The following is a 24848-nucleotide window of genomic DNA, read 5'->3' as shown; positions in this document are numbered from 1 at the left end:
TGTAATACTAAATGAAATTGAAAGCACACAATCAATCTATCTCAAATGTTCCCATTAGGGGACTTACGTGGTGTGCCCCTTGTAATCGGTGAGAAATTTGGGCATCCTTACAGGGGAGATTAAGGATATCCTTGAAATTAAATGAAAATGCAGACAATTACTCTGAAAATGTTTTATGTTGTAATTCCCTTTATATTTCATATTTGGAAGTTAGAGAACAGCACAGAAAATCCGAACTCAGTGTATGGTAAAAACTAAACAGGGGTTTGAGTTTGAGCTTTATGTTTTTTAGATTTTGTTTTCAAAACAGTCCACTTTTAATTACGGAGTCACATTAAGAAAAGCAAATGATAATTTTTGTAGTAGCCATAATCAACTAAGCCATATTCTGTTCTAAGATAATTTTGCAAAGAAATTCACCTTTGAGGATCAATGGGCATCATATTTTTGCTAATTACAGAAACCTGTAAATTTGATTTCCTATGCCATATCCTGTAGGTCATACACAGGGAAAAAACAGTTTCTGGCATATTTGTGCTAGAATTTAAGCTATTTCCAAAATATCTGGCAGAGGCTACTACTTTCCCTGAGTACTACCTGTTTGCTTCTTTTATTTTATTTTTTGGAGTGCAAGAAATGTTCTATTGATAGAAAATTAAGCAGCATTGTAAAGCCACAGTGTCTATTAAAATAACTAGATATTGCACTTGTCTTAATTTTGGATATTTTGAAGGATATTACACTTGCTTTCATATAGAGAATTCATTTGACATGATTCCAGACCTGTGAAACTTTAGGGACAAAGTGGCAATAGAAAGTGTATTAGTTCCTTTCTGAGTTTTATGTTCTTATGGCTTACTGTGGTCACAAGTGGGTTCTTTCTAGCTTAACATGGGTAAGTAAATATATTAAGATGAACAGTTATAAATCCCAACACATCAATGTTATACTATTATCAAAAGTCACTAAACTATTTTATTAGTTAACTATAATAAACTTTGAATATGAAATATCAAGAAAAAAAATCAAATGAGCTTTTAATATGAACCTGAATTGGGGAGAATTAGCCTACTTCAAAAGCCAGAGTGCCTATTATCCACCAAGGGGAAGCCTTTTACATATTCTCTTTAGCAAAGAAACTGACCATATTCATTTTGAGATATATATATACACACACACACACACACACACACACACACACACACACACACACTATACACAGACACACACACACAGCTTAAAAAATCAGCTCGACCCAGCTTTCATATATGCTTGGAAAAAAAGTGCTTGGAAATCTTTGTTGCTCACAGACCCCTCTCAAATCACCTAGCAACCTCTCTCTTTACTGCTGTTTTTAATTTCGAACATTCAGCGTTCAGAGTCAAAGATTTGACAGAGCTGATGCAAACTGTAACTTTAAAACACAACGGAAACCGACGTGGAAACTTTTAACAAATTCAAGTAAAACGGTCCCTACCTTTTTTTTGAGAGTACGATGGCGACTGCACTTGAGAAAAAGTAGGCTTTTCTTCAGTGAAATATTCAGGTTGGCTGTATTGATTCAGGGCCATGTCCAAGTCAGAGTCCTTGCTTTTCAGCATGTTTCCAGGGTAACTACAGGTATAAGGCTGATTCACTGCCCAGGCCTGTTCCATATATATGTTGTTACTGGGCACAGCCTGAGCGTTGCAACCACTGTAACCCGGACTATCTTCGAAATACGTGTAATAATCAGTGGCCTGCATGTAGCAGTTGCTGCCGGCAGCCGAGTGCACTTCATATACCTCTTGCATGCAGTAGTTCATTTTGTTACCCCGCTTCAGTTTCTACTTTACATAGACACACACTCTACGCATGCATTCACCAGCCCCATACACCCTGAGAGCTGGGCATATACACCGAGAAGCGTCCATCCATACGCATGAAATGAGAAGGGAAGATGAATAAACACCACCACCAACACAGCAACTCAGCTTGCTTTACTTTGGAATAGCACCTGATGTGCTAAAATCCTATTTAGGTTGAGGTGTCTTTTGAGCTCTCCTGCCATTCAAACATATTGGAAAGCAGCTTTCTGACTGTCAAAGGTCTTAAGCAGAGAATGCAGCTAATTCCTGGGGAAGATGGCACACAGGTAGGGATGACCGTCACTCAGCTGGTAGAGTGACAGCAAGAACGCTCCTGTTATTCCGAAGCTGGGAAGATCCATTTTATACGCTTGTTTTTAACCGCTTTTAACGCGATTAGAAAATGATTACTCATTGTGATGTCATTTTGGTTGACAACTTAAGCATGAAACATCATAAAGACATCTTAGAGAATATCCTTGGATACGCACAAAATCCTAAAATCAATAATCCAGTTTATTAGCACGACCCAGAGAAAATCCCAGTAGTAACGAGATGACTGACTCCAAAACATTAATCTAGTCATGCAAGTGCTACTGGTTAAATCTGTTGGATGTAACGGATGGGCTTTTAATAGCAGGATCCAACCATCTTCCTAATGACACGCAGGCCCTACAGGTTGTAGAAACATGCCAAGGAAAGCCACTTCTGAAAATGCTTTTCACGGGTGTCTGTGAATGAGTTCTGTTTTGTTCCTTGCAGCTGATGATTTTCTACATCATTAGCACTAATCTACATGAGACCTAAAGCTTAAATTAGCTTTGCTCATTCTGCTTTTATGTTTTGTTTATGAGCACGAGGGAGAGTCTGTGCCGGTGCCCTTAAATGAAGAGCCTCTACTCTAATAGCACTGTCCCCCCCCCCCCCCCCCCCCCCCCCCCCCGTTCCCTCCCCTGTTTGTACAACAGCAGTCTTGGAAGTAGTGTGTGGATAGCTGTGTACATCTATCATTTTATTCCAGTCAAATCTGCTTTTGAGATTATTTTCAAGCTTAATTGTGATTTAAGTCGTATTCACGTGCTTGAGGTTTAAAGACAGCGATCAAAAGAGAAAAAGCATTTTCTATAAGAATCACCACATCTTTTAACTGAGATGCTAACAAATATCGAATTACACCCTAAATGCTTGCTGAGATGATTACTAAGGGTTTTTCTCCAGGTGGATAAGCATGTGTATGCCCACCATATGTGTGTGTTCTAGGTCATGATTCAGTAAGGGCCAAAGCTGCTTTCTTTTCTCTTCCTTCCAGAGACTCAGTGTGCAGGGCTGGGACTCAGGTGGTGACATTTACACCTTGTTTTATGACCTTGTTGGTATTTCCCTCCTAAGGGACCACAGACACTGTAATATTGTAATACTCAATAGTGAGACCTCCTCTTTGGACATGAAGTTCTAGTCAACTGCAACATGGGATTCTGGGACAGGGCTGTGTGACAGCCATTCAGCAAACACCTATGGGGTGTCTGTTAAGTGAACAGCAGGGAGGTGGCTGTGGCGGGGGGGTGGGGAGAGCAGAGATGGTTGTCCCCAAATTTGATCCCACCCCAGCCACTAAGTAGCTTAGTAGCACATGTATTCAATATACAGACTGATACTCAAGAGAGTCTTTAAGCGCTGGTGATTTTATAAACAAAGTGAAGGAACCATTGATTCAAGGGAAGAGAATAAGCAAAAGGTGAGACAGAACAAGGGAAGAAACCCAGGCAGACCTCATGGATGTTTCCTAATAACACTCCTGGAGAGAAACTGCAACTGAACTATAAGACAAGCAAAGGAATTTTCTCCAAATTGATACATTTGAGTCAGGAAAGTGAACTGCAGTGTCCTAGACAGCAGGAAAATTACCATAAGGAATAACAAACATAGCTAACATTTTAATAGTGTTTTTACTCTCTGATTACTCTTAAAACGAATAAAAGACTTATTTGCAAGTGTTTTTAAGAACACATACACATAACATTACAATTAACATTTTCTCCCTACTGAAAATGTCAAAACATTTCATTGGAAGCAGTGACTGTTTTCCGAAAACCCCAGGAAAAAGGATCCGGGCCTTATGTGTTTTGTCTGATTTCATTTATTTATCTCAAATTTCCCCACACTAATCTGAAAATTAACCTTTCAGTAAAGCAGTTTTCTTTCCTGGCAAACATGCATGTTCTAAGTCCTCTCTTTTCTGGTAAGGAGCCGCATGTCGGATCCATCCAATTCTACAGTTTTGCCCACTACATTTCCTGGCTCCCTTTCTATTTCCCCGAAGGCACAAATCCAAGCAATTTCTTGCTTTTCACCAGTAACGGTATCAACCAAAGCCAGAGCCTCAACTTTCATTTCAAAGGAACACTTAAAAACACCTTCCAGAAATCTCCAAATGTGCTTAGACAAATGAGTGGTACTCTGCCTCAGAACTGGATATACATACTGCAGAGAAAAAGGAAGGAAAGGTTCTGGCAACGTTTTCTTCCTCAAGTTTTACAAGACACATAGAAGACTTCTGAGAGTCAATGGCATTTTTACTGAATCAAAACAATCCTGAGTTGCCTCAGAAATCTCTGAATAGGAAATGAAAGTTCCAGACCATATTTAAGAGAACTCACTTTCTCACTAACTGTTATCTTTTGGAGAACACAGTACAAAATTTTCTTGAATGCACTCCTTGCTCCAAGCGGGGGATATTCTTTACGTGTAATAGGTGCACGAAACTCTCATTCCCGTGAGTTGAAAATGGAGTCCAGTGCTCACGCTGAATTTGAAATATGGCCCCTCACACCCTGAGGAAAGCAATCACTGTGCTGTCACTTGTGATCGATCTGGCATGCTTCTTTGTGAAGTCGATAAAGCAATTTAAACATATTATGTGTCACAAATGAGGTGAGCTTTGGTAAGATTGTTTTCTTATTTCCCAGGCTGACTACTCTAATTTAGTTACTTAAAGGGAAGCTTAAATAAGACTTATTTGACCCATAGTGCATCAAACTGCCTGAAATAAACTTGGGAGGGCTTTAATAATTCTCATTAGAAGTGTTTCAATCAATAATAATTTATTATGTAAATACATCTCTGTCTTCAGCTGGAAGGAAATAACCTAAAAGGAAAAGACTAATAATATTGCTTGGAAAACCTCGTAGGTAAACAACAAACCCTCAAGGTCTCTGAAGGAGGAAAGCTGCTTCTTTCAGTCTCTTTTCCTCTGTTGTCAGCTGTGTTGATTCTCAAATAAGGCTGCACATTGGCATCACCCAAACACTAAAAAACATTGATGCCTATGTGCCACGCTCAGAAATTCTGATTTGATCAGTGTGGGGTGAAACGTGAGCATCAAGGTTTGTTTTAAGCTTATTTATATATTTTGAGAGAGAGAGAGAGAGAGAGAGAGAGAGAGCAGGGGAGGGGAAGAGAGAATCCCACGTAGACTCCACACTGTCAGTGCAGAGCCTGGTGCGGGGCTCGAACTCACGAAGTGTGAGATCATGCCCTGAGCTGAAATCAAGAGTCGAATGCTCCACTGACTGAACCGCCCAGGCGCCCGAGCATCAAGATTTTTTAAAGTTCCTCAGGTTATTTTCACAGGCAGCAAAATTTGAGAACTGCTGTTCTACTGGGTGTTCAACCATAGCCCCGTTACCACGTGCCAGAGCATCCTTGAAACTTCTTTTTGCGCATCTGCAGTTTTGCTACATATTTCCCTTAGTTCTTAAAAATTTACCGTCCACACCTCGACCTGGCTCCACCTGTCCTTGAGTTCCCTGGACAAGCAGGGGCCACAGGCCAAGGAGACATACCAAGAAAGAACTAAATCCAAGGAAATGTGATAGCTGTTACATGGGAACGAGGGAACAATCTGCCTAGCGAGTTGGGCAGAATGTTATGAAGAGATGACCTGTGAACTGGCTTTTGAAGAGTACACAGGATTTCAACAATAGACGCCAGAAATACAAGACAGCTGAGGAGAAATGTCTTAGGGAGAGTGTTAGCAACTACACTTGCAAAAAAGCACATGAAGATAATTAATAAACCTGAAAGCAATGTTAATGCTAGCTTAATAATTTTTCTTTCTTTCTGCTTTAGTAATAGAATATCTAAATTTTCGTTGTGCAGTGGCCTTCGGGAAGAAACTTTTGTTTCCTAGTCTCCCTCACACATCGATGTGTCCGTGGGAATAACTCCTGGCCAATGAGATGTGGTAGAAGAAATGTTGTAAGGCAGTTTCTAGGAAACTTAAGAAACAACTGGTGCGTCTCATTTGCTTCTTCTAACTATTGGAATGTGGACATGATGTCTGTAGCCCCAGCCATGATTTTGGCCCATTAGAATGACAGCTGTACTCCAGGTGATAGAAGAATGAATTGGAAGGAATCTAGGTTGATGAACCTAGAACTTCCACAGAACTGCCATACTAGTCTAGATTGTGAGCCTCGGGACTTTTGTTTGTTTGTTTTTTCTCCACAGGAGAGAGAAGTGAACATTTCATTTAGGTAGCTGCTTTCTCCTTTGTAAAATAGTGATAATCTTCACAATAACTGATGAGGTGGGTACCATTAAGAGTCAATATAAGTAAAGCATTAACTTTTTTAATTAAAAAAAGTTTTCATTTATTTTTGAGAGGGAGTATGAGAGCGTGAGTGGGGGAGGAGTGCAGAGCCTGACACGGGGCTTGAACTCACAAACTGTGAGATCGTGACCTGAGCCGAGATCAAGAGTTGATTGCTTAACTGAGTGAGCTACCCCTAAGTAAAGCATTTAGAACAGTGACTGGCATGGTAAGTGATAGAATTATGTATACATAATAATTATTATTATCGGAGTTATTTAGGCTCTTAGACTTCCTCTTCTCAGTTGACATTTTCACTGTAGGTTAGGAGTCAGCAAGCTTTGGCCAATGGGCCAAATATGGGTCACTACCTGTTTTGCAAATAAAGTTTTACTGAAACACAGTCACACTCATTCATTTACATATTGTCTATGGCTGCCTCTATATCTACTCTGCTACAGTGGCAGAATTGAATAGTTGTAACAGAGACCATATGGCTTGCTAAAAGTATTTAGTATGTTTTATTTTATTTATTTATTTTCCAGTATATGAAATTTATTGTCAAATTGGTTTCCATACAGCACCCAGTGCTCATCCCAAAAGGTGCCCTCCTCAATATAGTATGTTTTAGGGGCGCCTGGGTGGCTCAGTCGGTTAAGCGTCCGACTTCAGCTCAGGTCACGATCTCACGGTCCGTGAGTTCGAGCCCCGCGTCGGGCTCTGGGCTGATGGCTCAGAGCCTGGAGCCTGCTTCCGATTCTGTGTCTCCCTCTCTCTCTGCCCCTCCCCCGTTCATGCTCTGTCTCTCTCTGTCTCAAAAATAAAAAATAAAAATGTTAAAAAAAATTAAAAAAAATATAGTATGTTTTAGAGAAAAAGTTTGCCATCGTCTGCTGTAGGTGATTGAACTCATCTGGTTTGATGGCTTTTAAAAAACAGGTAAATGCTAATGACATCCAAATGTATGTCTCCTCCCAGATGTCTCTCCTAAAACCAGAATCTGCTATCCAGCTGTCAGCTTGACATGTCCCTTGGCACAACGAATAGGCATCTACAGTTTCATTCTTTCTAAAATCTGTTCCTCCTGCAGTCTTTCCATCTAGGTACCACCATCCACCTGGGGGTTTAAGCACAAAGCCTTGGTGCCTCCTTGACTCCTTACTTGCCCTCACTATCTACATCCAACCTATGAGCAAGTTCATTGTTTCTTCCTCCAAAATATATACTGCCTTGGAGGGAGAGAGAGAATTAAGGGGATTTGTTTCAGGCCTGGGACTTGACATTCCCACCTCAAGAATTATAAAAAAAACTTGGAGTTGATAGGTTCATGACCAAGTCCGACCGTTTTGGAACTTTTTACTTCCTCAGTCCCAGGTACGTTAATTAGCATGAATCACTCTCCCCTTGAATATTTTTTACTTAAAAAATTTTTTTATGTTTATTTATTTTTGAGAGAGAGCACGAGCAGGGGAGGGGCAGAAAGAGAGGGAGACACCGAATCTGAAGCAGGCTCCAGGCTCTGAGCTGTCAGCACAGAACCGGACGTGGGGCTCGAACTCACGAACCATGAGATCATGACCTGAGCGGAAGTTGGACACTTGACTGAACCACCCAGCTGCCCCTTCCTTGGTTATTTTAATTGTGTGATCCTGATTAACTGGACACTATGGCACTGGATTAACAGTCAGATGATGTTCCCAAAGTGATCCACAATACCACACAGTGTCCCAAGAGATGCTTTGAAGAAAAAGCAGTAACAAGGGGTTCTGTGGTCAAATGAGTTTGGGAAATAATGCATTGTATATTCCTCTTTTAGAGATTTGGAAAAGAAAAGTGCCAAACTTTGTATGACTTCATGTAACTCAGTATTTCCCAAACACATCTGATCATAGAACCCCATGTATCTGGTAACATCTGCTACAAGTGTTCCATGAAACCTATTTTGAGAAACACAGAATTCTTTTCTATGAATATATTGCTGGAAGCAAGACCATCTATAAGGATACATCACCTGGAAGAGCGGTCTTTTTTCCCAGATTGCACCGAGGGCAGACATGTTTTTGGTTTTTACAAAGGAGGAAAGCGACCAGCCAGAAGAGGCGGGCAGGACACAAGGTCATGCAAATCCCAAGTGGCCACAGAACAAGACTGGGGCCTTTAGGCTCTGGGATTGAGTCTGTTTGGCAGGAATAGAAGCTCAAAGCCCTCCTCTTTTAAAACAACTTGTACTCTTTGTTTCTAATTTTGCTTTTTTTCTCTGTTAGTATTTGAGAAAAACTTTTTTGATAGTTCCAGCCTGTTACAGCTCTTTACTAAAAGATACTAAGGGGAGGCTTTTGTTTGCAATCCATCACCAAGAACAATTTGCTTTTGCAAAAATGTGCTTGAAAAAGCAACAACATGGTTTACTAGCATAAAGGGAATGGATTCCGATCTGGTGTGATGGGAGAGAGGGCTCTGATGAGAACACTGAGGTGGGAACAACACACTCCTGGGGCCCAAGACGTCAAAAGCAGCCCCAGTAACTGAATTGAGAGCTGTCCAAGGATATGGAGGTTCTCAGAAGGCAGTCCTGGTGGCCTCCCCAACTTGGATGCTCTTTCCAAGCCCAAGGTCTGGAGATTGTGTTTTATTTCATTAAGGTGGAGCGGTTTCCCTAGCGTAGTCATGCAAAAGATACCACAAACGCGGTTACAACAGCCTTCTACTAGATGAAATGTGTCAGTTTATAGACTGAGTGAGTTAAGCCCTTTGTAGTTCCACAAAGATTGGGTCAGGCCTTAGGCCAGTGGTTCCTGAACCAGCAGCATTGGTATCTCCTGGAACTTCTTATAAATGCAAATTCTCCAGTCCCACAGAGACTTTGTGGGGTGAGGCCAGGGATTCTAATGCAGGCTAAAGTTTGAGAACCAGGACCTAGGCCAAATGAAAAACGTATATATATGCAGAAGCGAATACAGACTAGCACCTGTAAGGCTGGGAGTTGAAAGAAAAGAAAAGCTTTTGAAATATATTTTAGACCAATGTTATCAGCATTGATTCTTCTCTCTTCTAAGCCAACAGTGGAATGTTTGCTCTTTTCCACGAATGAACATTTGATTGAAAAGCAAACCTTTAATGGCTGATATAGTCTGATGAAGCTTGGGCATCATAGTCCAGAAAACATACAATAAAGCTTCAGTTTGGTGTGACTTTAATTAGAACCCTGGCTAAATTTATTATTTAGCCATAATTATTTAGCGTCACTATTATTGGTGAGGTCTACCACATGTTATTTTCATAACCAAACAATAAGACTGGTAGGCAAGTATTTCCATTCACTTTACAGAGTGGAAACTGAGAGGTTGGTTTTCTCACCCTTACGTAGCTTTTGGCTCTTGATTTGCTATTTTAGAACTTGCTTGTCCCACTTCTCCGCACTGCTTTTCTAAGAAGAAAATTATTTCAATGTTTTGAAAGTTCTGGGCCACTAATTATATGTTTCAACATAAATTCAAGGTCACTAAAATGACTTATCCGTTTTTCCATACAGGAGCCTAATTTAATGCCTCTTCGTATATTTATTTTGATCAATGTTTTCCTCTATCTCTAGAAAGAAAACCTCTTCAATATTTCACACTTTTATGAATATACTTTATGCCTAGCATGAATATCACATAGGCATTTATTATTATGTACTCTTTAATTAATGAAAGAAAGTAGATCCCTTTTGACTTAGCTTAATGTGCTGAGATGATGATTTCATTGAAACTCACACAGATGGACTTGATTTGAAAAGTTGAGTGGTCGTTTGAGTGGGGTGGTTTTGACATTTAACAGCTATCATAAACTTTCTTTATTGCAGAATAGCATGTCACAGGTTAATTTTAAAACAAATTTCCCTAATAATAGGAATAATGAATGAATGAATAAGGAATGATCGAGTCACCTGCATTTACTTTGCTTTTTCACCTTTAAGAACAGCTAGTGCAAAATCTAGGCTCTGCCACAATTGATGTAGTTTTCGAAAGATTTATTCTTTGTTCATTAAAGGCTCCATTCTTTCACTTGTATTTAAAAATGTTATGAAGAATAATTTAAAGGTTCAGATGGAGTAGTGATCCCTGCTACAGTGTGGATGGACCTAAGTGGAAGTGGACCCGGTCCGTTTGCATGCTTCCATTTCTGTGCAGCTCAGTAAAGGCACATCTGTAGGGGCAGGAAGTAGATGAGTTGTGGCCAGGGACTGGGTGCAGGAGTGAAGAGTAACTGTAAATCGGTTCAAAGTTTCTTTGGGGTGATGGAAATGTTCTAAAATAAGATTTTGGTGATGATTGCAAAACTCTGCAAATATACTCCCAATTATGGAACTCTACACTTAAAACAGAGGAATTTTATGGTATGTAAATTATATCTCAATAAAGCCTTATAAAAATAGATGTGGGGTTACAAATAGCTTGAGCTAATTAAAACTGATCATCAAAATAAACAGAGTTAAAAGTTCGAACCATTTATATATCAATATCATGTGTAGGAGGAAGACGTAGCCTTCCTCTGAAAATTGCAACCCAACTAAAAAGACATATCAACAAGCAGAAAACAGTATCTGATGCACGGAATGCTTCGTGTGTTAAGTGAACGTGGAGTGAAGTGGAATTATTACTTCTGAAACAACACCGGTTACACTCTTTCTTCCTCTTCCCTGAGACAAATGCCAGTCATCCAGTAGAGTATTGATTATAGCTTGGTCGTCAACACAGTTGCTGCTCATTTCCAGTCTAGACACAAAGCTCACCCAGCACGTCTAATTGGAAACCCCATGCTGGTCTCAGTGAACTTTTTATTCTCAACACATGGCACAGCGCTGGGCACACAGAATATGCTTAGGAACATTTTTGGTGTCAATCAAGATGATCCCAATCTGGTGAATTACCCAGGCATGTTCAGAAGCTGTAATAAGAGGTGGTGCATGCACCGTAAGTGCTCTAGTAACATCTCATGACAGCACAAGGAAATAAATGATTCGTTTCGAGGGGGAATGGAGAAAGAAGCAGAAAGGAAGTGATATTTGGGCTGGCCTTCAGGGAAGCAGTGAATAAAAGAGGACTTGTAGAAGAGTTTTCAAAAACTGGATCTACCTCATGTTGGTACACGGAGAGCCAAATCTAGAAATGGTTCTTCATTTTATTTCAAATATCAGAGTAGCCTAGAAAGATACATAATTGCTATCAAGATTAACCTAAGATAGGGGCGCCTGGGTGGCGCAGTCGGTTAAGCGTCCGACTTCAGCCAGGTCACGATCTCGCGGTCCGTGAGTTCGAGCCCCGCGTCAGGCTCTGGGCTGATGGCTCGGAGCCTGGAGCCTGTTTCCGATTCTGTGTCTCCCTCTCCCTCTGCCCCTCCCCCGTTCATGCTCTGTCTCTCTCTGTCCCAAAAATAAATAAACGTTGAAAAAAAAAAAAAAAAAGATTAACCTAAGATACATTCCAATCTTATTGTTTTGTAATGTAATAGGATTGGCCTGTGGAAGGAAAAGAATGTCCAGTTAAAGCATGAGAAGAGAATAAAGAGGCAGCATCTGTATCTGCTATCTTCAGAGATCTTCAGACTGCGGAGAATCTGCTTTCTGTCCCTACCACAAAGAAACGTGTCCCCCAGGCATCATACTGTCATGCCAACTTTAAAAATGTCATAAGTGACAGAGAAGCAAATAACTTTTACTCTTGAGAAGTTCATCTGTAGCGTATTGAATGGATGCTTAATAAGAGGGCTTCTAGAAAATACACTTCCTTCCAACCCAATGAGATAATGTACAAGCTTATCAATAATGATGGAAACCTCTTCACATGAAGATGAAGGAGGTTTGGAAAAGTGGGAACTATTTCTGAATCACACACTTAAATTTTTATAGGAACAAACATCACATGATACAGGTTTTTTTTTGTTTTTTTTTTTTTGTTTTTTTTTTTTGGCATTTTGGTCAAAAGTACAGAATCTGATTCTAATCATGAGGAAACATCAGTCAAACCCAAACTGAGGGACCTCCTACAAAATCATAGGCCTGTACTTCAAACATGTCAATGCCACAAAAAAACACAGAAAGGCTGTTAAACCATTACAGATTAAAGCAGGTAGAAGAGACACAAAAGCTAGATGAAATACATAATCCTGGCCTGAATCCTGGACCAGAAACCAAACTGGAATAAAGAACAATTGATCGTAGCCTGGATCAGCCCTGTCGGGAGGCTAAAAGAGCAAACCCATGAAAGCCTCCAGAGACAATCCTTTCTCCAGCCCTGGTCTCAGTCTCTACGCCCACTCCTGGGAGGGAAGAGAGGTGGGCACATTTTATGAAATTTACATGAAGTCTATAGATTAGATAATAGTATGCATCAATATTACATTTCCTGATTTTGAGCACTGCAATGTAAGCTTTTTTTTTTTAATAATTCTTTTTAAATGTTTATTATTTTTGAGAGAAAGACAGAGTGCAAGTAGGGGAGGGGCAGAGAGAGGAGGGAGACACAGCATCCGAAGCAGGCTCCAGGCTCTGAGCTGTCAGCACAGAGCCCGACGCGGGGCCCAAACCCACGAACTGTGAGATCATGACCTGAGCCGAAGTCAGATGCCCAACTGACTGAGCCACCCCAGGTGCCCCTGTAATGTAAATTTTCCAGGAGAATTTCTTTGATTTTAGGGGGCGCTCTGAAGTATTTAGAGTTCAAGGGGTGGGTATGATGTCTGCAAGTTACTCTTGCCTGATTCTGACAAATACAAACAAACACATACATATATTCTCACACACACACTATGGTAAGGTAAATGTGGTATAATGGTAACAACTGGTGAGTCCAGATAAAGGTTATATGGGAGTTCTCTGCATTATCCAACATTTCAGCTGAGAGTACTTTGAAATCACACATAAAATTGAATTCATAGGTTTGCCTTAGCAGATCTTCCAAGAAAACATGCAACTCACTCACACTTGAAGATGGTCATTTTCTACCAGTTTTGTTTTTCCAATTGAACTCTTAAAAAAACTCTTAAAAACTCTTTAAAAAAAGTAAGCAAATTTGCAATAAAACAACAAACAATCAAATAGCCTTCCATTCATCTAGGAAAAGTGTGTCATATTAATTATATATATGTATGTATGTATGTACATATATATATATATATATATATATATTAGTGGTGATTGCCAGTCTTATATTATTGATATTGCAAAACTTTTTTTTTAAATCATAGAATGGGCATTTGTTTTCTTTGTTTGGGGAAGAGATAAGACTCAGACATACAATGATCACTTCAAAGGAAAGTTAAGAATGAGCATATCATGTGTAACCAGAAAGGGATAACAAGAAAGCACTATTCCCTATGTTTGACCATAAATATTAAATAGGACGAACTCCTTGCAGACACCCGTTTCCCTGGAAACCCATTCAATTGAAAATCCTGCAAATATTAACATGTATTTTTTTTTCTCCCTTAAACGGCAGGAACATCTTTTACTGACACATTTTTGACCTTTAGTTTTATATCTTAGGCTTAGTATAAGAAGTTCTTTCCAGATCTAAGCAAACAAAGAGCCAAATAAATATCTTTTCATTAATTCTGAGGCTGGGCTTATGATAGTAGGACCTGTATAAGCTGCAACATGAGTAGTTGAGGTAAAATTTGCCACTCATCAAGTATTGCCATCTAGACTAATAGACCATCAACCCCCCCCCCCCCCCCCACACTCTTAACTCAAATGCCAAGTAACCTAACAGAATAGATAATTGAATTAAATAGTCATACTTGCAGTACCATTCTATGTCTTCAGAGGCAGTAAAGTTCAATAAAGTCAAGTCCCTTGTATAAGTCAATACTGACAAATGTCATGGGGATAGAGGTTCACCAAAAACAACTCTGTTTCAGTCAATGCCATGGAGAATGGCTTTTGACCATGGAGGATTTCTGATTCTCATTTCCAAAGCCCAGTTGATTTTGGATTTCTGGTGTCTCTCTGGTGTGGATGGAGAAGCGGGATCCTATTTATTTCAGTTCAAGTTAAGGAGGATGAATTGGTCCAGAACTTGAAAAACTGGTCTCTAAATAGAACTCCTCAGTAGCATCAGCCACAGAGTAGACTAACTACGGAGAGAAACCATCCCTGTGTCAATATGGGTCGTAAGTACAGGTGAAATGGTTTCCCAATATCACTGTTGCCTATTTTGTCTGCAGTGTCACTATAATGCAGGCTACCTTTGGTGCAGAGTCTCTGGGCTGTACTCAAACCCAAAGCCTCTGCCCTGGAGAGGTAACCAATCCTTTCAGAGAATAGATTTATTATGGAGCATGAGTACGTCTTTTAGAAACTGACGGGGTAAAAGCCCAGGCTTACTGGGGAACTGAGAATGGGCGTCTACACAGACTGAACACTTCTGTGCTCCTCTCCAAGGGAGGTAAGACCACTGAAAGTGACGGTGCAAAGCAACTGATTGCCTAATTTGTCCTGGAGTTGCTATGTTTATCTGGTAATCACAGTTTAGGTTTTGGGGGTTAGTACTGATTTAGTGTATTTTGTCCTGTTTTCCCCACAAGGGGAAATATGGTTATTGTATTGGAGTAGCAGATTAATGGAGTGCAGATTAATGTCCTTGGTTCTTTATGGTCAATCAATCTCTGATTATATTCTTTGCTGGAGAGAATTAGTGATTTATCCAAGGTTAAATACCTGGTAAATGTCATGCCTAAGAGCCAAACCATGGTCTTCTGTTCTCAATATTCCCTGTGCACCTACCAAATGCCAGGGAACATTCCTAAGATTTAATGCAGTAGGCCAGCTAAGTAATTTGAAGATTCTTGAAATAAGTTTTTTTTCAGGGTTATTGAGGTACAATTGACAAATAAAATTGTAAGGTATTTAAAGTATACATTGTGGTGATTTGCTATACACATACATTATGACAGGATTTCTTCCATCTGGGTGATTTAACACATCCGTCACCTCAAATATTTTATATACATTTTTATATGCAATTGTATATAAATGTACACAATGTATAGATACACATATACTTGTTGAGAACATTTAAATTCTCCTCTTTTAGCAAATTTCCTTAGACATTACAGTGCTATCAATCTTGGAATATCTTGATAGCCCCAGATCAACATGCCATTCAAACATTTGCCCAAATTTTACTGGAACCTCTGTGTTCAGTGTCTTTTTTGGCAAGAGGTGATACAGGTGATGCGGTTCTTTAGAGCACTGCGTCACAGACTGAACCGTGGGTAAATGCCACCTCTACCGCCCAGCACACAACCTGAAAGCATGCACATGACAGTCCTGCTCCTTATTCTCTCTCTGTCTCATCCATTCCCTGCTATCCTCACCCCTTCATGGCTCCTTCCAGTCCATTCCTTCCATTGCCGTTATTGGACCCTGTCCAGGGAGAAAGGAATCCTACCCAGTTCATCCACTTGGAGACACTAGTGACTCGATAAGATATCCAGCCAGAAGCTTTGCATTTGGAAAGACCACAGGGAATTCAGGACAACCTGTGGGAAATGTCTGGCACAGGGAGATTCCAGTGGTCACCTATGATGTCTTTGTAAGACTGACTCTCCCAATAGCACCTTTTCAACTTCAGTGCAAGCTCTACAAGTTAACCATCCACATGGTACATTATCTTGTTTGAAAATTACCCGTTGGAAGCATCCAGGGATTTGGCTGTTGTATCTGTTCCCCTTGTATCCATAGTATCCTCAGCATTAGAAACTTCAATTCTGTCATTATCTACTTAGCGGTTGTTCTCACATTGCGTTCTACATCCCTAACATCCAGTCTGCTTCGGGTCTTTCTAAGCTTCATTATAAAAATAATACACACAGAATCCCACAGTTCTGGGAGATAGGATCCCCATTTTACAGATGAGGAGACTGAGGCTAAGAGATTCGCTCAAGGCTCAGTGGCTGATTAACAGTAGCACCAGAATCTGACCTTGGACTGTAGGACTAGATATGCGCTGAACCCCTCTGCTTCTGTCACGCTAGGTCTGACTGCCCTGCACCTTCCCCTGCATGTAGGCCAGTGTTTTCTCTGTGGCTTAGATTCTTTCCTTGGGCTGCCAGCAGTTTCTTTGCCTTTTTGTGTCATAAGGAAGTATAATGATGAAGAGCTCTGGTACTGGAGCCGGACTGCCAGAATTAAAATTCCAGTTCAGCTCCTTCATACTTTTCTTGGTTTCTTATTTAAATGAAAAAAAAAATTTTTTTTAAGTAGGCTTCCCACTGGGCACAGAGTGCAATGTGGGGCTTGAACTCATGACCCTGAGATCATGACCTGAGCTGCGATCAAGGGTCAGATGCTTAACTAATCGAGCCACCCAGACACCCCTGAATTTTTAATTTTTGAAAGAGATTGAAAAATATCTTGGCTGTTGCTTAGACCCTTCTTTCAATTGTTTGTGCCTCTACTGTAGCTGTGTATGTGATGTTTTGTTTTGCTTCTCTTCATTTATGTTTATATGGTTGTCATCGTATTTCAAAGTCAGAAAGGGGAACAAAAACTGGAAAAGGGGAGCCCGAGGCTGAAAGAATGTTTCTGTTCCAAGAACAGTTATGTAGTCTCTACTAAATGGCAGGTGCTATGCTGGGTGGTTTATACACATTAACTTTCATCTTTACAACAAATCTGAAAGCCAGATATTATGAGCCCATTTAAAATTAAGTAGACTGAGGGTCAGAGAGGTTAAAAAAATCTGCCCTGCGTTGGTAAATTTAAGAGCAAGAAGTTTACCTAAGTCTGTCTGACTATAAGCATATGATCTTAACTTTTAAAGGAAACGGTACAAGTTATTCATTAATGCATTCCTACTGTAAAAAACTCTTGAATGCAGTTGTATGTGGAGTTAGTTTTAGCATCCTCCTTTGCTCTACTCTTTCCTTTTTAAGGTGCCTAGTGTCACTGGTTGATGTGTATCCAGGACCTTTTTCTGTGCACATTTGTGCACTCACAATGATACAGACTTTTAAAACTCCAAATGGGATCCGACTATACTTAATGTGTAGTTGCTTCTCTGTTATGTATTCCTGAAAGGACCTCTTTTAAAGAATCTGTTTAGGGGCGCCTGAGTGGCTCAGTTGATTGGGTGACCGACTTCGGCTCAGGTCATGATCTCACAGTTTGTGAGTTCGAGCCCCGCATCGGGCTCTGTGCTGACAGCTCAGAGCCTGGAGCCTACTTCAGCTTCTGTGTCTCTGCTCTCTCTACCCAACCCTTGCTCACGCTCTGAGTCTTTCCATCTCTCAATAATAAATAAACGTTAAAAATTTTTTTTTAAAAAAATCTGTTTATTTTTCTAGTGGATACTTTAGATATGCCATAATTTATTTGAGCATTCCCCTGTGGACGGACATTTGGATTGTTATTAATTTTCAACAACAACAACAACAACAACAACAACAACAGAGGGGCAAAGAAAACAGGGTGAACACAGATCTTGGTCCGCTTTGAGTATTTCTATGGGATAGAGTATTGTCAGACGGACAGCTGGGTCAAACCATGTATGCATTTTATGCTGTGATAGACACTGCTAAATTGGCCTTGGAAAGCCTGTGGTCTATCCATTGCTCTGTGCTGTATCTCAATGAAAACTGAAGTTGGATGGAAGAGCCTTGAATTTCTGATGCTTCCCTTCTTTGCTATTGCCCTGTTTCCAGTTTTTTCCCCCTCCACTCCAGCTGATGACTTTCCTTTCTTCTCTTGCCCTCTATTTCTGTCTGTCCTGATCTACTTATGGGGTGCTCTTTCCTGCACTTGAAGTATCAAGTCCCACAACTCCCCTGCACATACCAGAAGCTGGTAGAGAGCACTTATTCTCATGCTGATGGCTAAGGCTCCTAGAGTGCCCTTGAGGTATATGAATCACACTGTGCTCTCAGCTGGGACTGCACACATGATGTATGGTGAGTAGGGGCAGAGTGGAGAGTGGAGATGGATGGAACAGATGGTCGTACTAGTGGAAGGGCTCAAGCTTTTTCATCCCCTAACTTCTAAAATACTCATTTACCTGAAGATGTCCTTGTATTTTACTTAAGGACAAAGATAGCGATCACCCGCTGAAAATGTGAATGTCTAACTTGAAGGATTATAATGCATACAATGGCTCTCATTTTTAGAACACTTTGTTATTTTCGTAAATGAGAATTATATATCATTTAAAATTGTCATCATTGATTTGATTCATTTTTTTCCCCTTATGAAGAGCATGAGTTAATAGTCTGGCCCTTTGCTGACATAAGATACTATTTTAAAAATTACTTTAACTTGTCTAAATCTTGGGGACTGGCTTAAAAAATTAGGGTGTATCTATAAGCAAGAATAATTTATAGCCAATAAAAGTCAGAATTCAGAACAATACTTAATGACAAAGGAAAATGTTCATGATATGTTGTTAAACATTAAAAGCTGGTTAAAAAATGGTATGCCAGTATGATCCCGTGTTTAGAAAAAACAGAGATGCATAGAAAAAAGAGATATACTGAAGATTTTAACACTGCTTGTCTTTGGAAGATGGAATTAAAATATTTATAAAAATTATTTTTGTTGAAATTTTCAACTTTGTACACGAACATGGGAGGATTTTATGATGAGAGAAAATAACTCGTTAGTAAAATTATTTTAACTCTTTTTTTTCCTTGTCTTCCTCCAATCTAAGACTCAACTCTTTTGATATTAAGCATAGAACTGACCTACAGAGAACATTCAAGTGAGATCACCAGATTGCTGTTCACTTTCTTCTGGCGCAGCAGGGGAGGTGGGTCAGTCCTTGCCTCTCTCCTCCTACTGGGAGGTCCCTGACTGACGTTGAGCACAAACATCTAAGGATGGAGGTCTGATTGTCTGGATCCAAACCCTGCTGGACCAGCTACAGGAGCACACACATCCATCTGGGACTCATCCTTGTGGGACTGGTGAGACCCTGTGGTTCTGAAGAGAAGTTCAGGAAGGCATGAGAGGTCTGCATGAAGAAGCCTTCTAAGTACTTAGAGGAGGATCAGGGCCCCAGCCAAACAGAGTGGGATTCTCTGAAGGGCTCAAGTCCCAGAGGGATGTGTTACCAGGCTGAGTGATTAAATAGAACATCCAGTTGGCAATTAAGACAAACCAGGCCTAGGGGTGCCTGGATGGCTCAGTTGGTTGGGCGACTGACTTTGACTCCGGTCATGATCTTGAGGTTCGTGAGTTCTAGCCCTGCGTCGGGCTCTCTCTGCACTGACAGACAGCTTAGAGCCTGGAGCCTGCTCTGTGTCTCCCTCTCTCTCTGCCCCTCCCTCGCATGTGCACGCTCTCTCTCTTTCTCAGAAATAAAAATAAACATTAAAAGAAATTTGAAAAAAACAAAAAAAAAGCTAAACCAGGCCTAAAGGAAGTATTATCAAAACCAGTGACGTAGGTGGCTCTCCAGTCCCAGTCAAGAAAGGGAAGAAAAATGCACATTCCCTAAATGTCCACTAGGTGGCAGGACCTCTCCTATACTAAGAGCTTAAGAGTATGCATTCTTAGGCATTTCCTCCTGATTGTTTTTAACAATCACCCAGAGGGCTGGCTAAAAAACAGATTCTTGGGCCTCTTTTCAAAGCTTCCAATTCAGCAGTCTGGATTGAGGCCTGAGATTCTGCATTTCTGACAAGCTCCTGGTGTAGTTAGTGCCACTGGTTGGTGCACTTTGAGCACCACCGAATATATCATCTCAGACTCTGGGAAGGAAGGAGGTGGGCAGGAGTAGGATGTGGTCCTTGTGGCTAAGCAATCAGTTCAGATTGTGACAAAAACTCCAGGGAGGTGTAGTGTGGAGACAGAAGGGTGGCTTGGGGAAGGGAATGGGGTCGCTTGCTTCTGGTTGGAAATAGCCCCTGGTACTAGAGCAGGTTTGAATTGTGGGCTTTGCAGCAGAATGTTAGGTTGCCAGAGTTCTCATTCTAGTTAAATGTGTTACCAATTAATTTCTTTAGAAGGACTGTAGCGGATAGAAACACAGGTATATGCAGATTAAAATGAAACCGGTGTTCAGCCCAAAATGAAAACCAATACATTGAATATATACCATAAATAAGCGACAAGAAAAACATCAATAATTCTATAAAGCATAATTATTTGAACCGAAGGACCATTTAAAAAATATCTGGTCCATTATAGCTCAATGCGTGGTTATACTGCGCACGACTGTGACATAGCTGTGGCCATGCATGGCTGACCAGGCAAGTTTGACAATTCCTGACTGGTCCAGTCTCTGTTCAGTGATGTGAATCCACTGATCATGCATTTGAAAGTCAGTGGTAATGTCAAATTGCTAGAAAAGTTTCTAATGCTTACTGTTAGTCTGTATTTGCATCAATAGAGAGTAACGATGACAATTTGTAGAAGGGTACTCATCCACAAACCGCCCTTGGAGATGCACTGATCTAGATGGGCTACTTACTGACCTGAGAGACAGGCCTATTGTGTAACTCAAGCAGGCAATTTGTTCTTTTGGCTCTTGCACTGTAGATCCTTAACTTTTTGTATCCTTCGGGACCATTTAGTTCTTGTTAATTCCATTTTGGGTCCTTGAAATGGGGCTCTTTGGATATACTTTCGGCCTTGATGCTATTTTTCATACTCAGACATCAAGGGTAATGTCCTACATATAGCAAGCACTTAATAAACACTGATGGGATAAACGCATGGAATTGTAGCCCAGGACTGAGATATCAAGCATGCTTGGGGGCTGGAAAGAGATAGCCAGGAAATAAATATCCAGCATAAATGGATATTAAAACAGAACTCTCCTCACAGTGATTTTATACAGGTGGCAGACGAGCAGAGCAGATGAACAAGAACCAACTCCAAGAAGAAAAGAGCGACTAATCAAGTTGTTTCTCTGGCCTCACAGGTGCCTCCCTAAATAGAGTTGTCCACTGTGAATGAGTAAAATTCACTTTATACGGTTCATGGGCCATGACAACATTGGGTTTCCTGTGGCATTTTCATGCTCAGCCAAGCCATTGACTCATGTTCATGCCAAGGTGAACCCTGCTGGTTACTGTAGAAACTACCAGAGATTTTTCCTTAGTTGTTTTCCTTTTTTTTTTTTATTTCTTATTTTTTATTTTTATTTTTTAATTTTTTAATATGAAATTTATTGTCAAATTGGTTTCCATACAACACCCAGTGCTCATCCCAACCGGTGCCCTCCTCAATGCCCATTGCCCACCCTCCCCCCACTCCCACTCCCCATCAACCCTCAGTTTATTCTCAGTTTTTAAGAGTGTCTTATGGTTTGGCTCCCTCCCTCTCTGACTTTTTTTTTTCCTTCCCCTCCCCCATGGTCTTCTGTTAAGTTTGTCAGGATCCACATAAGAGTGAAAAACATATGATATCTGTCTTTCTCTATATGACTTATTTCACTTAGCATAACACTCTCCAGTTCCATCCACGTTGCTAGTAGCTGTTTTCCTTTTAATACTAGAATCTTGAGGAAGGACTTTAATGTAATAATTTAATTATATTTTCTTATTAAATAGTTCTCTGACTTTCAGCAAAGGAGAGCTTAATGAATGCAAAATGGGTTATCAACTCTAATCCCCCCGATACGTCATGCCTTACCCCACACTCATCTGTCCTATTCTCCTTCTCCATACCTTACTAGGCACACAGTGGAGCACAAGGAATTTATGTGATTTAATGGTGCATAGCTAATAATACTGATCACAGTAATAATGATAGCTGCCATTTAGAGAGCACTTATGAGAGGTACTATGCTAAATGCTTAAATATATTATCTTATTTAATTTTATCAACAATCGCATAAACTTGCTCAAGGACAGAGTGGAAGGGCTAGGATTCTAGCCCAAACTTGTGACTTTAACCACTGTACCATAGTTACTGCCTTGGATCCAAATAGAGACTGTTTCCTTTTGCTTTTAAGGTATAACTACAAACTGAAAACTACAGTATTGGGAACTCTGGGTACCCAAGGCCAAGATTTTTTGTCAATGATGGAGACATAGATGGAGCCTATGAATGAATAAATGAGTGACTGACTGAATGAATGAGTATGGGTACCAACTGTGAATGAATCAAATTAGTTTGTGAGGTTCTTAGATGACGAGGATACTACAATTTCATGTTGGCATTTCACTGTAAACCAAGGAGTGACATGGTTTTGATGCCAGCTCATAAATTCTGAAGACACACTCTGGTTGCAAATTCTAAGACTAAATCTCAATTGTTTCTCAAACAAATTTGTGTGCCTATGCACACACACAGGCACACATTCTTGTCCTATATGCTCTTTCAAAAAAACCTTAATTTGTTCTTTTTCTAAATACCCGTTCAGTTTCTCAAATCCCCAAATAATAGAGAGGCAGTTCAAACACAAATCTTCCCATTCAGAACATGTATAGTTTTGACTACACTCAAATCAGAGCTCATACCACTATTTTATTATTCTTAGATAATTCTATTTTCAGTTGAAACAATGTACACACTCAACTTCCCAGGTCAACTGGAAGTTCTAAGGAGATTATCATGTGTTCTCTGAAAAGCTAAAAGACCAGCCGTTTTTTGATAGAATGATCATGTGTTTATCTTCAAGTTAAAACGGTATGTAAAAGTCTTTCATGGCTCATATAGAAAAGACTTTACAGACTTTTATTAATATATCTTGCTGAGTGATTGCCAGATTTCCAAAAACACAATCTAAAACTTAGTCATGAGTCAAAGTCCTTAAAGAAGAACCAAAAAGATCTTTTCTCCCCCTACATGCTAAATTGAAAAAGAATGGAAAGTCACATGAACGTGGACATTTAAAAGCACAAATGAATTTACAAAGCACACATTTTGGGGAGCCCTAAGACAATAAAGCGATCAGCACAAAGACATCTGTCAGGGTGGAGGCAACCTGAGGTAAAGACCAGTTAAATCTAATGCAATCAGGAACTTAAGGCCAGTTTAACACTTTTTTTATGAGGTGACAACCTCCTAACACCATAATCTTGCCTTTCAGGAAGATGACACAAGGATTTAATGAGTAAAAGAAAACAACTTAAAACCTCTCTTTTGAGCATGAATTGTCTATTTGGGTTAAAGGTAGTCTTTGAGATCCCATTAGCCATTGGGAAAAGAAACACACACACACACACACACACACACACACGCGCGCGCGCGCGCGTGCGCGTATCAAAGGCAAGTAGTTATAGAACGATAGCAATGTCTATTTCTACTCAGATTCAAAAGCAGAGTTAAAGCCAAAGCTAACAACCCATCTGCTAATTAGAGAAATAAAAATGTCTTCTCCTCAAGTGTCCAACACAACATGAAACTGAAATTAACTGCTTTCCTTTGGGACTCATTTATTTATGTTCAAAAGAAGATTTGGGGATAAAGAAACCCTGCAACGGAACAGTTGGGGAAAACACATGGACACTGTGCATTGGAATAAATGGAGCTGAGCACACATTTACAACAGAGATTTTTTTCTGCTTGTTGAAGAAACAACTTGGTAGGGTCTAATAAAAATCGGGTTACCTTTACATTTCTTCTCTTCTGTTTGGAAGGTCTGGGCACTTGGGACACTCTGATCAGTCACATCGTCATGGTCCAGATGGAATATTGAGCTAGTCCAAGTGGCCTGGATGAGATGTGGTGATGTCTGTTCATTTTTCAATGCGCTGCGCCTTTCCGCATGGCTCTTCCTATGTAGGCAGGCTTCAGACATTCCTACTAGCTTCCAGTCGTGTTCTCGGTCTGGACAGTGCTTTGGTTTGTCCCAGGCTGGAAGGCCATTTTCTGGAGGGTTGAAAAACACGAGATGACGAGCTGTTGGCATTGTCAAGATTTTGTTGAGATGCAGTTTTGGAAGGCAAGTTGTTTCTCAATTCTTTGGGGCTGACAGTATTCACATGCACCTCCACTTGACGGCAGTGATAAGATGCAGAATTTGTCAGCCTTGGGCATTTAGCCACCGCAGTTGGATTGCCTGTCGGAGTAATCAACACATTCCCCCTTATTTTTAGTGCCTAGAAAGACATTAGTTCCTCCATGGAAAGGCTGTGCTTTCGCCAGCCAGGCTTCCACAGCAATAGCCCAAGAGCAAGTTTACGCCAATTTATGTTACTGCTTAGACGATCGTTTGAGGTCTTGAGGGTCAGGGCTGGCCATGTACACTTTTCAGATCCTTAGGACATAAAACATCCAGGATTCAGCCTTGTTTGACTTTGGTTTCATCACAGGCTGACCTGAGGGGCACCCTTGTTACTTAAGTGGGACATGCTCACGTGGTTCCTCAAAGAGTGACGACTCAGTCCTCCCTACCACCTTCTTCCCTAACAGCCTGATAAAAGGGACTGGATCTTCAAATGGATATTTGTAAATGTAGTCCCAAATAGGCAATGAGATCCAA

General features: G+C 40.4%; 1 protein-coding gene across 3 annotated transcripts in view; it reads right to left on the bottom strand.

Annotated features, from left to right (window-relative positions):
- THRB (thyroid hormone receptor beta) overlaps positions 1 to 24848 on the bottom strand; it is a 388663-nt gene that overhangs the window by 54845 nt on the left and 308970 nt on the right. For 2 of the 3 annotated variants that reach the window (XM_030329439.1, XM_030329440.2), the window contains exon 5: positions 23975 to 24235. The exons of the other annotated variant lie outside the window; for it this stretch is intronic. In XM_030329439.1, the coding sequence (XP_030185299.1) occupies positions 23975 to 24235 (261 nt within the window). The remainder of the gene's footprint in view (positions 1 to 23974; positions 24236 to 24848) is intronic. 3 annotated transcript variants of the gene reach the window in all.

This window comes from Lynx canadensis, chromosome C2, assembly GCF_007474595.2.
Source record: "Lynx canadensis isolate LIC74 chromosome C2, mLynCan4.pri.v2, whole genome shotgun sequence".
Lineage (NCBI taxonomy): Eukaryota > Metazoa > Chordata > Mammalia > Carnivora > Felidae > Lynx > Lynx canadensis.
Note: the sequence above shows the minus strand (reverse complement) of the source record. Positions and strands in the feature narration are given on the sequence as shown.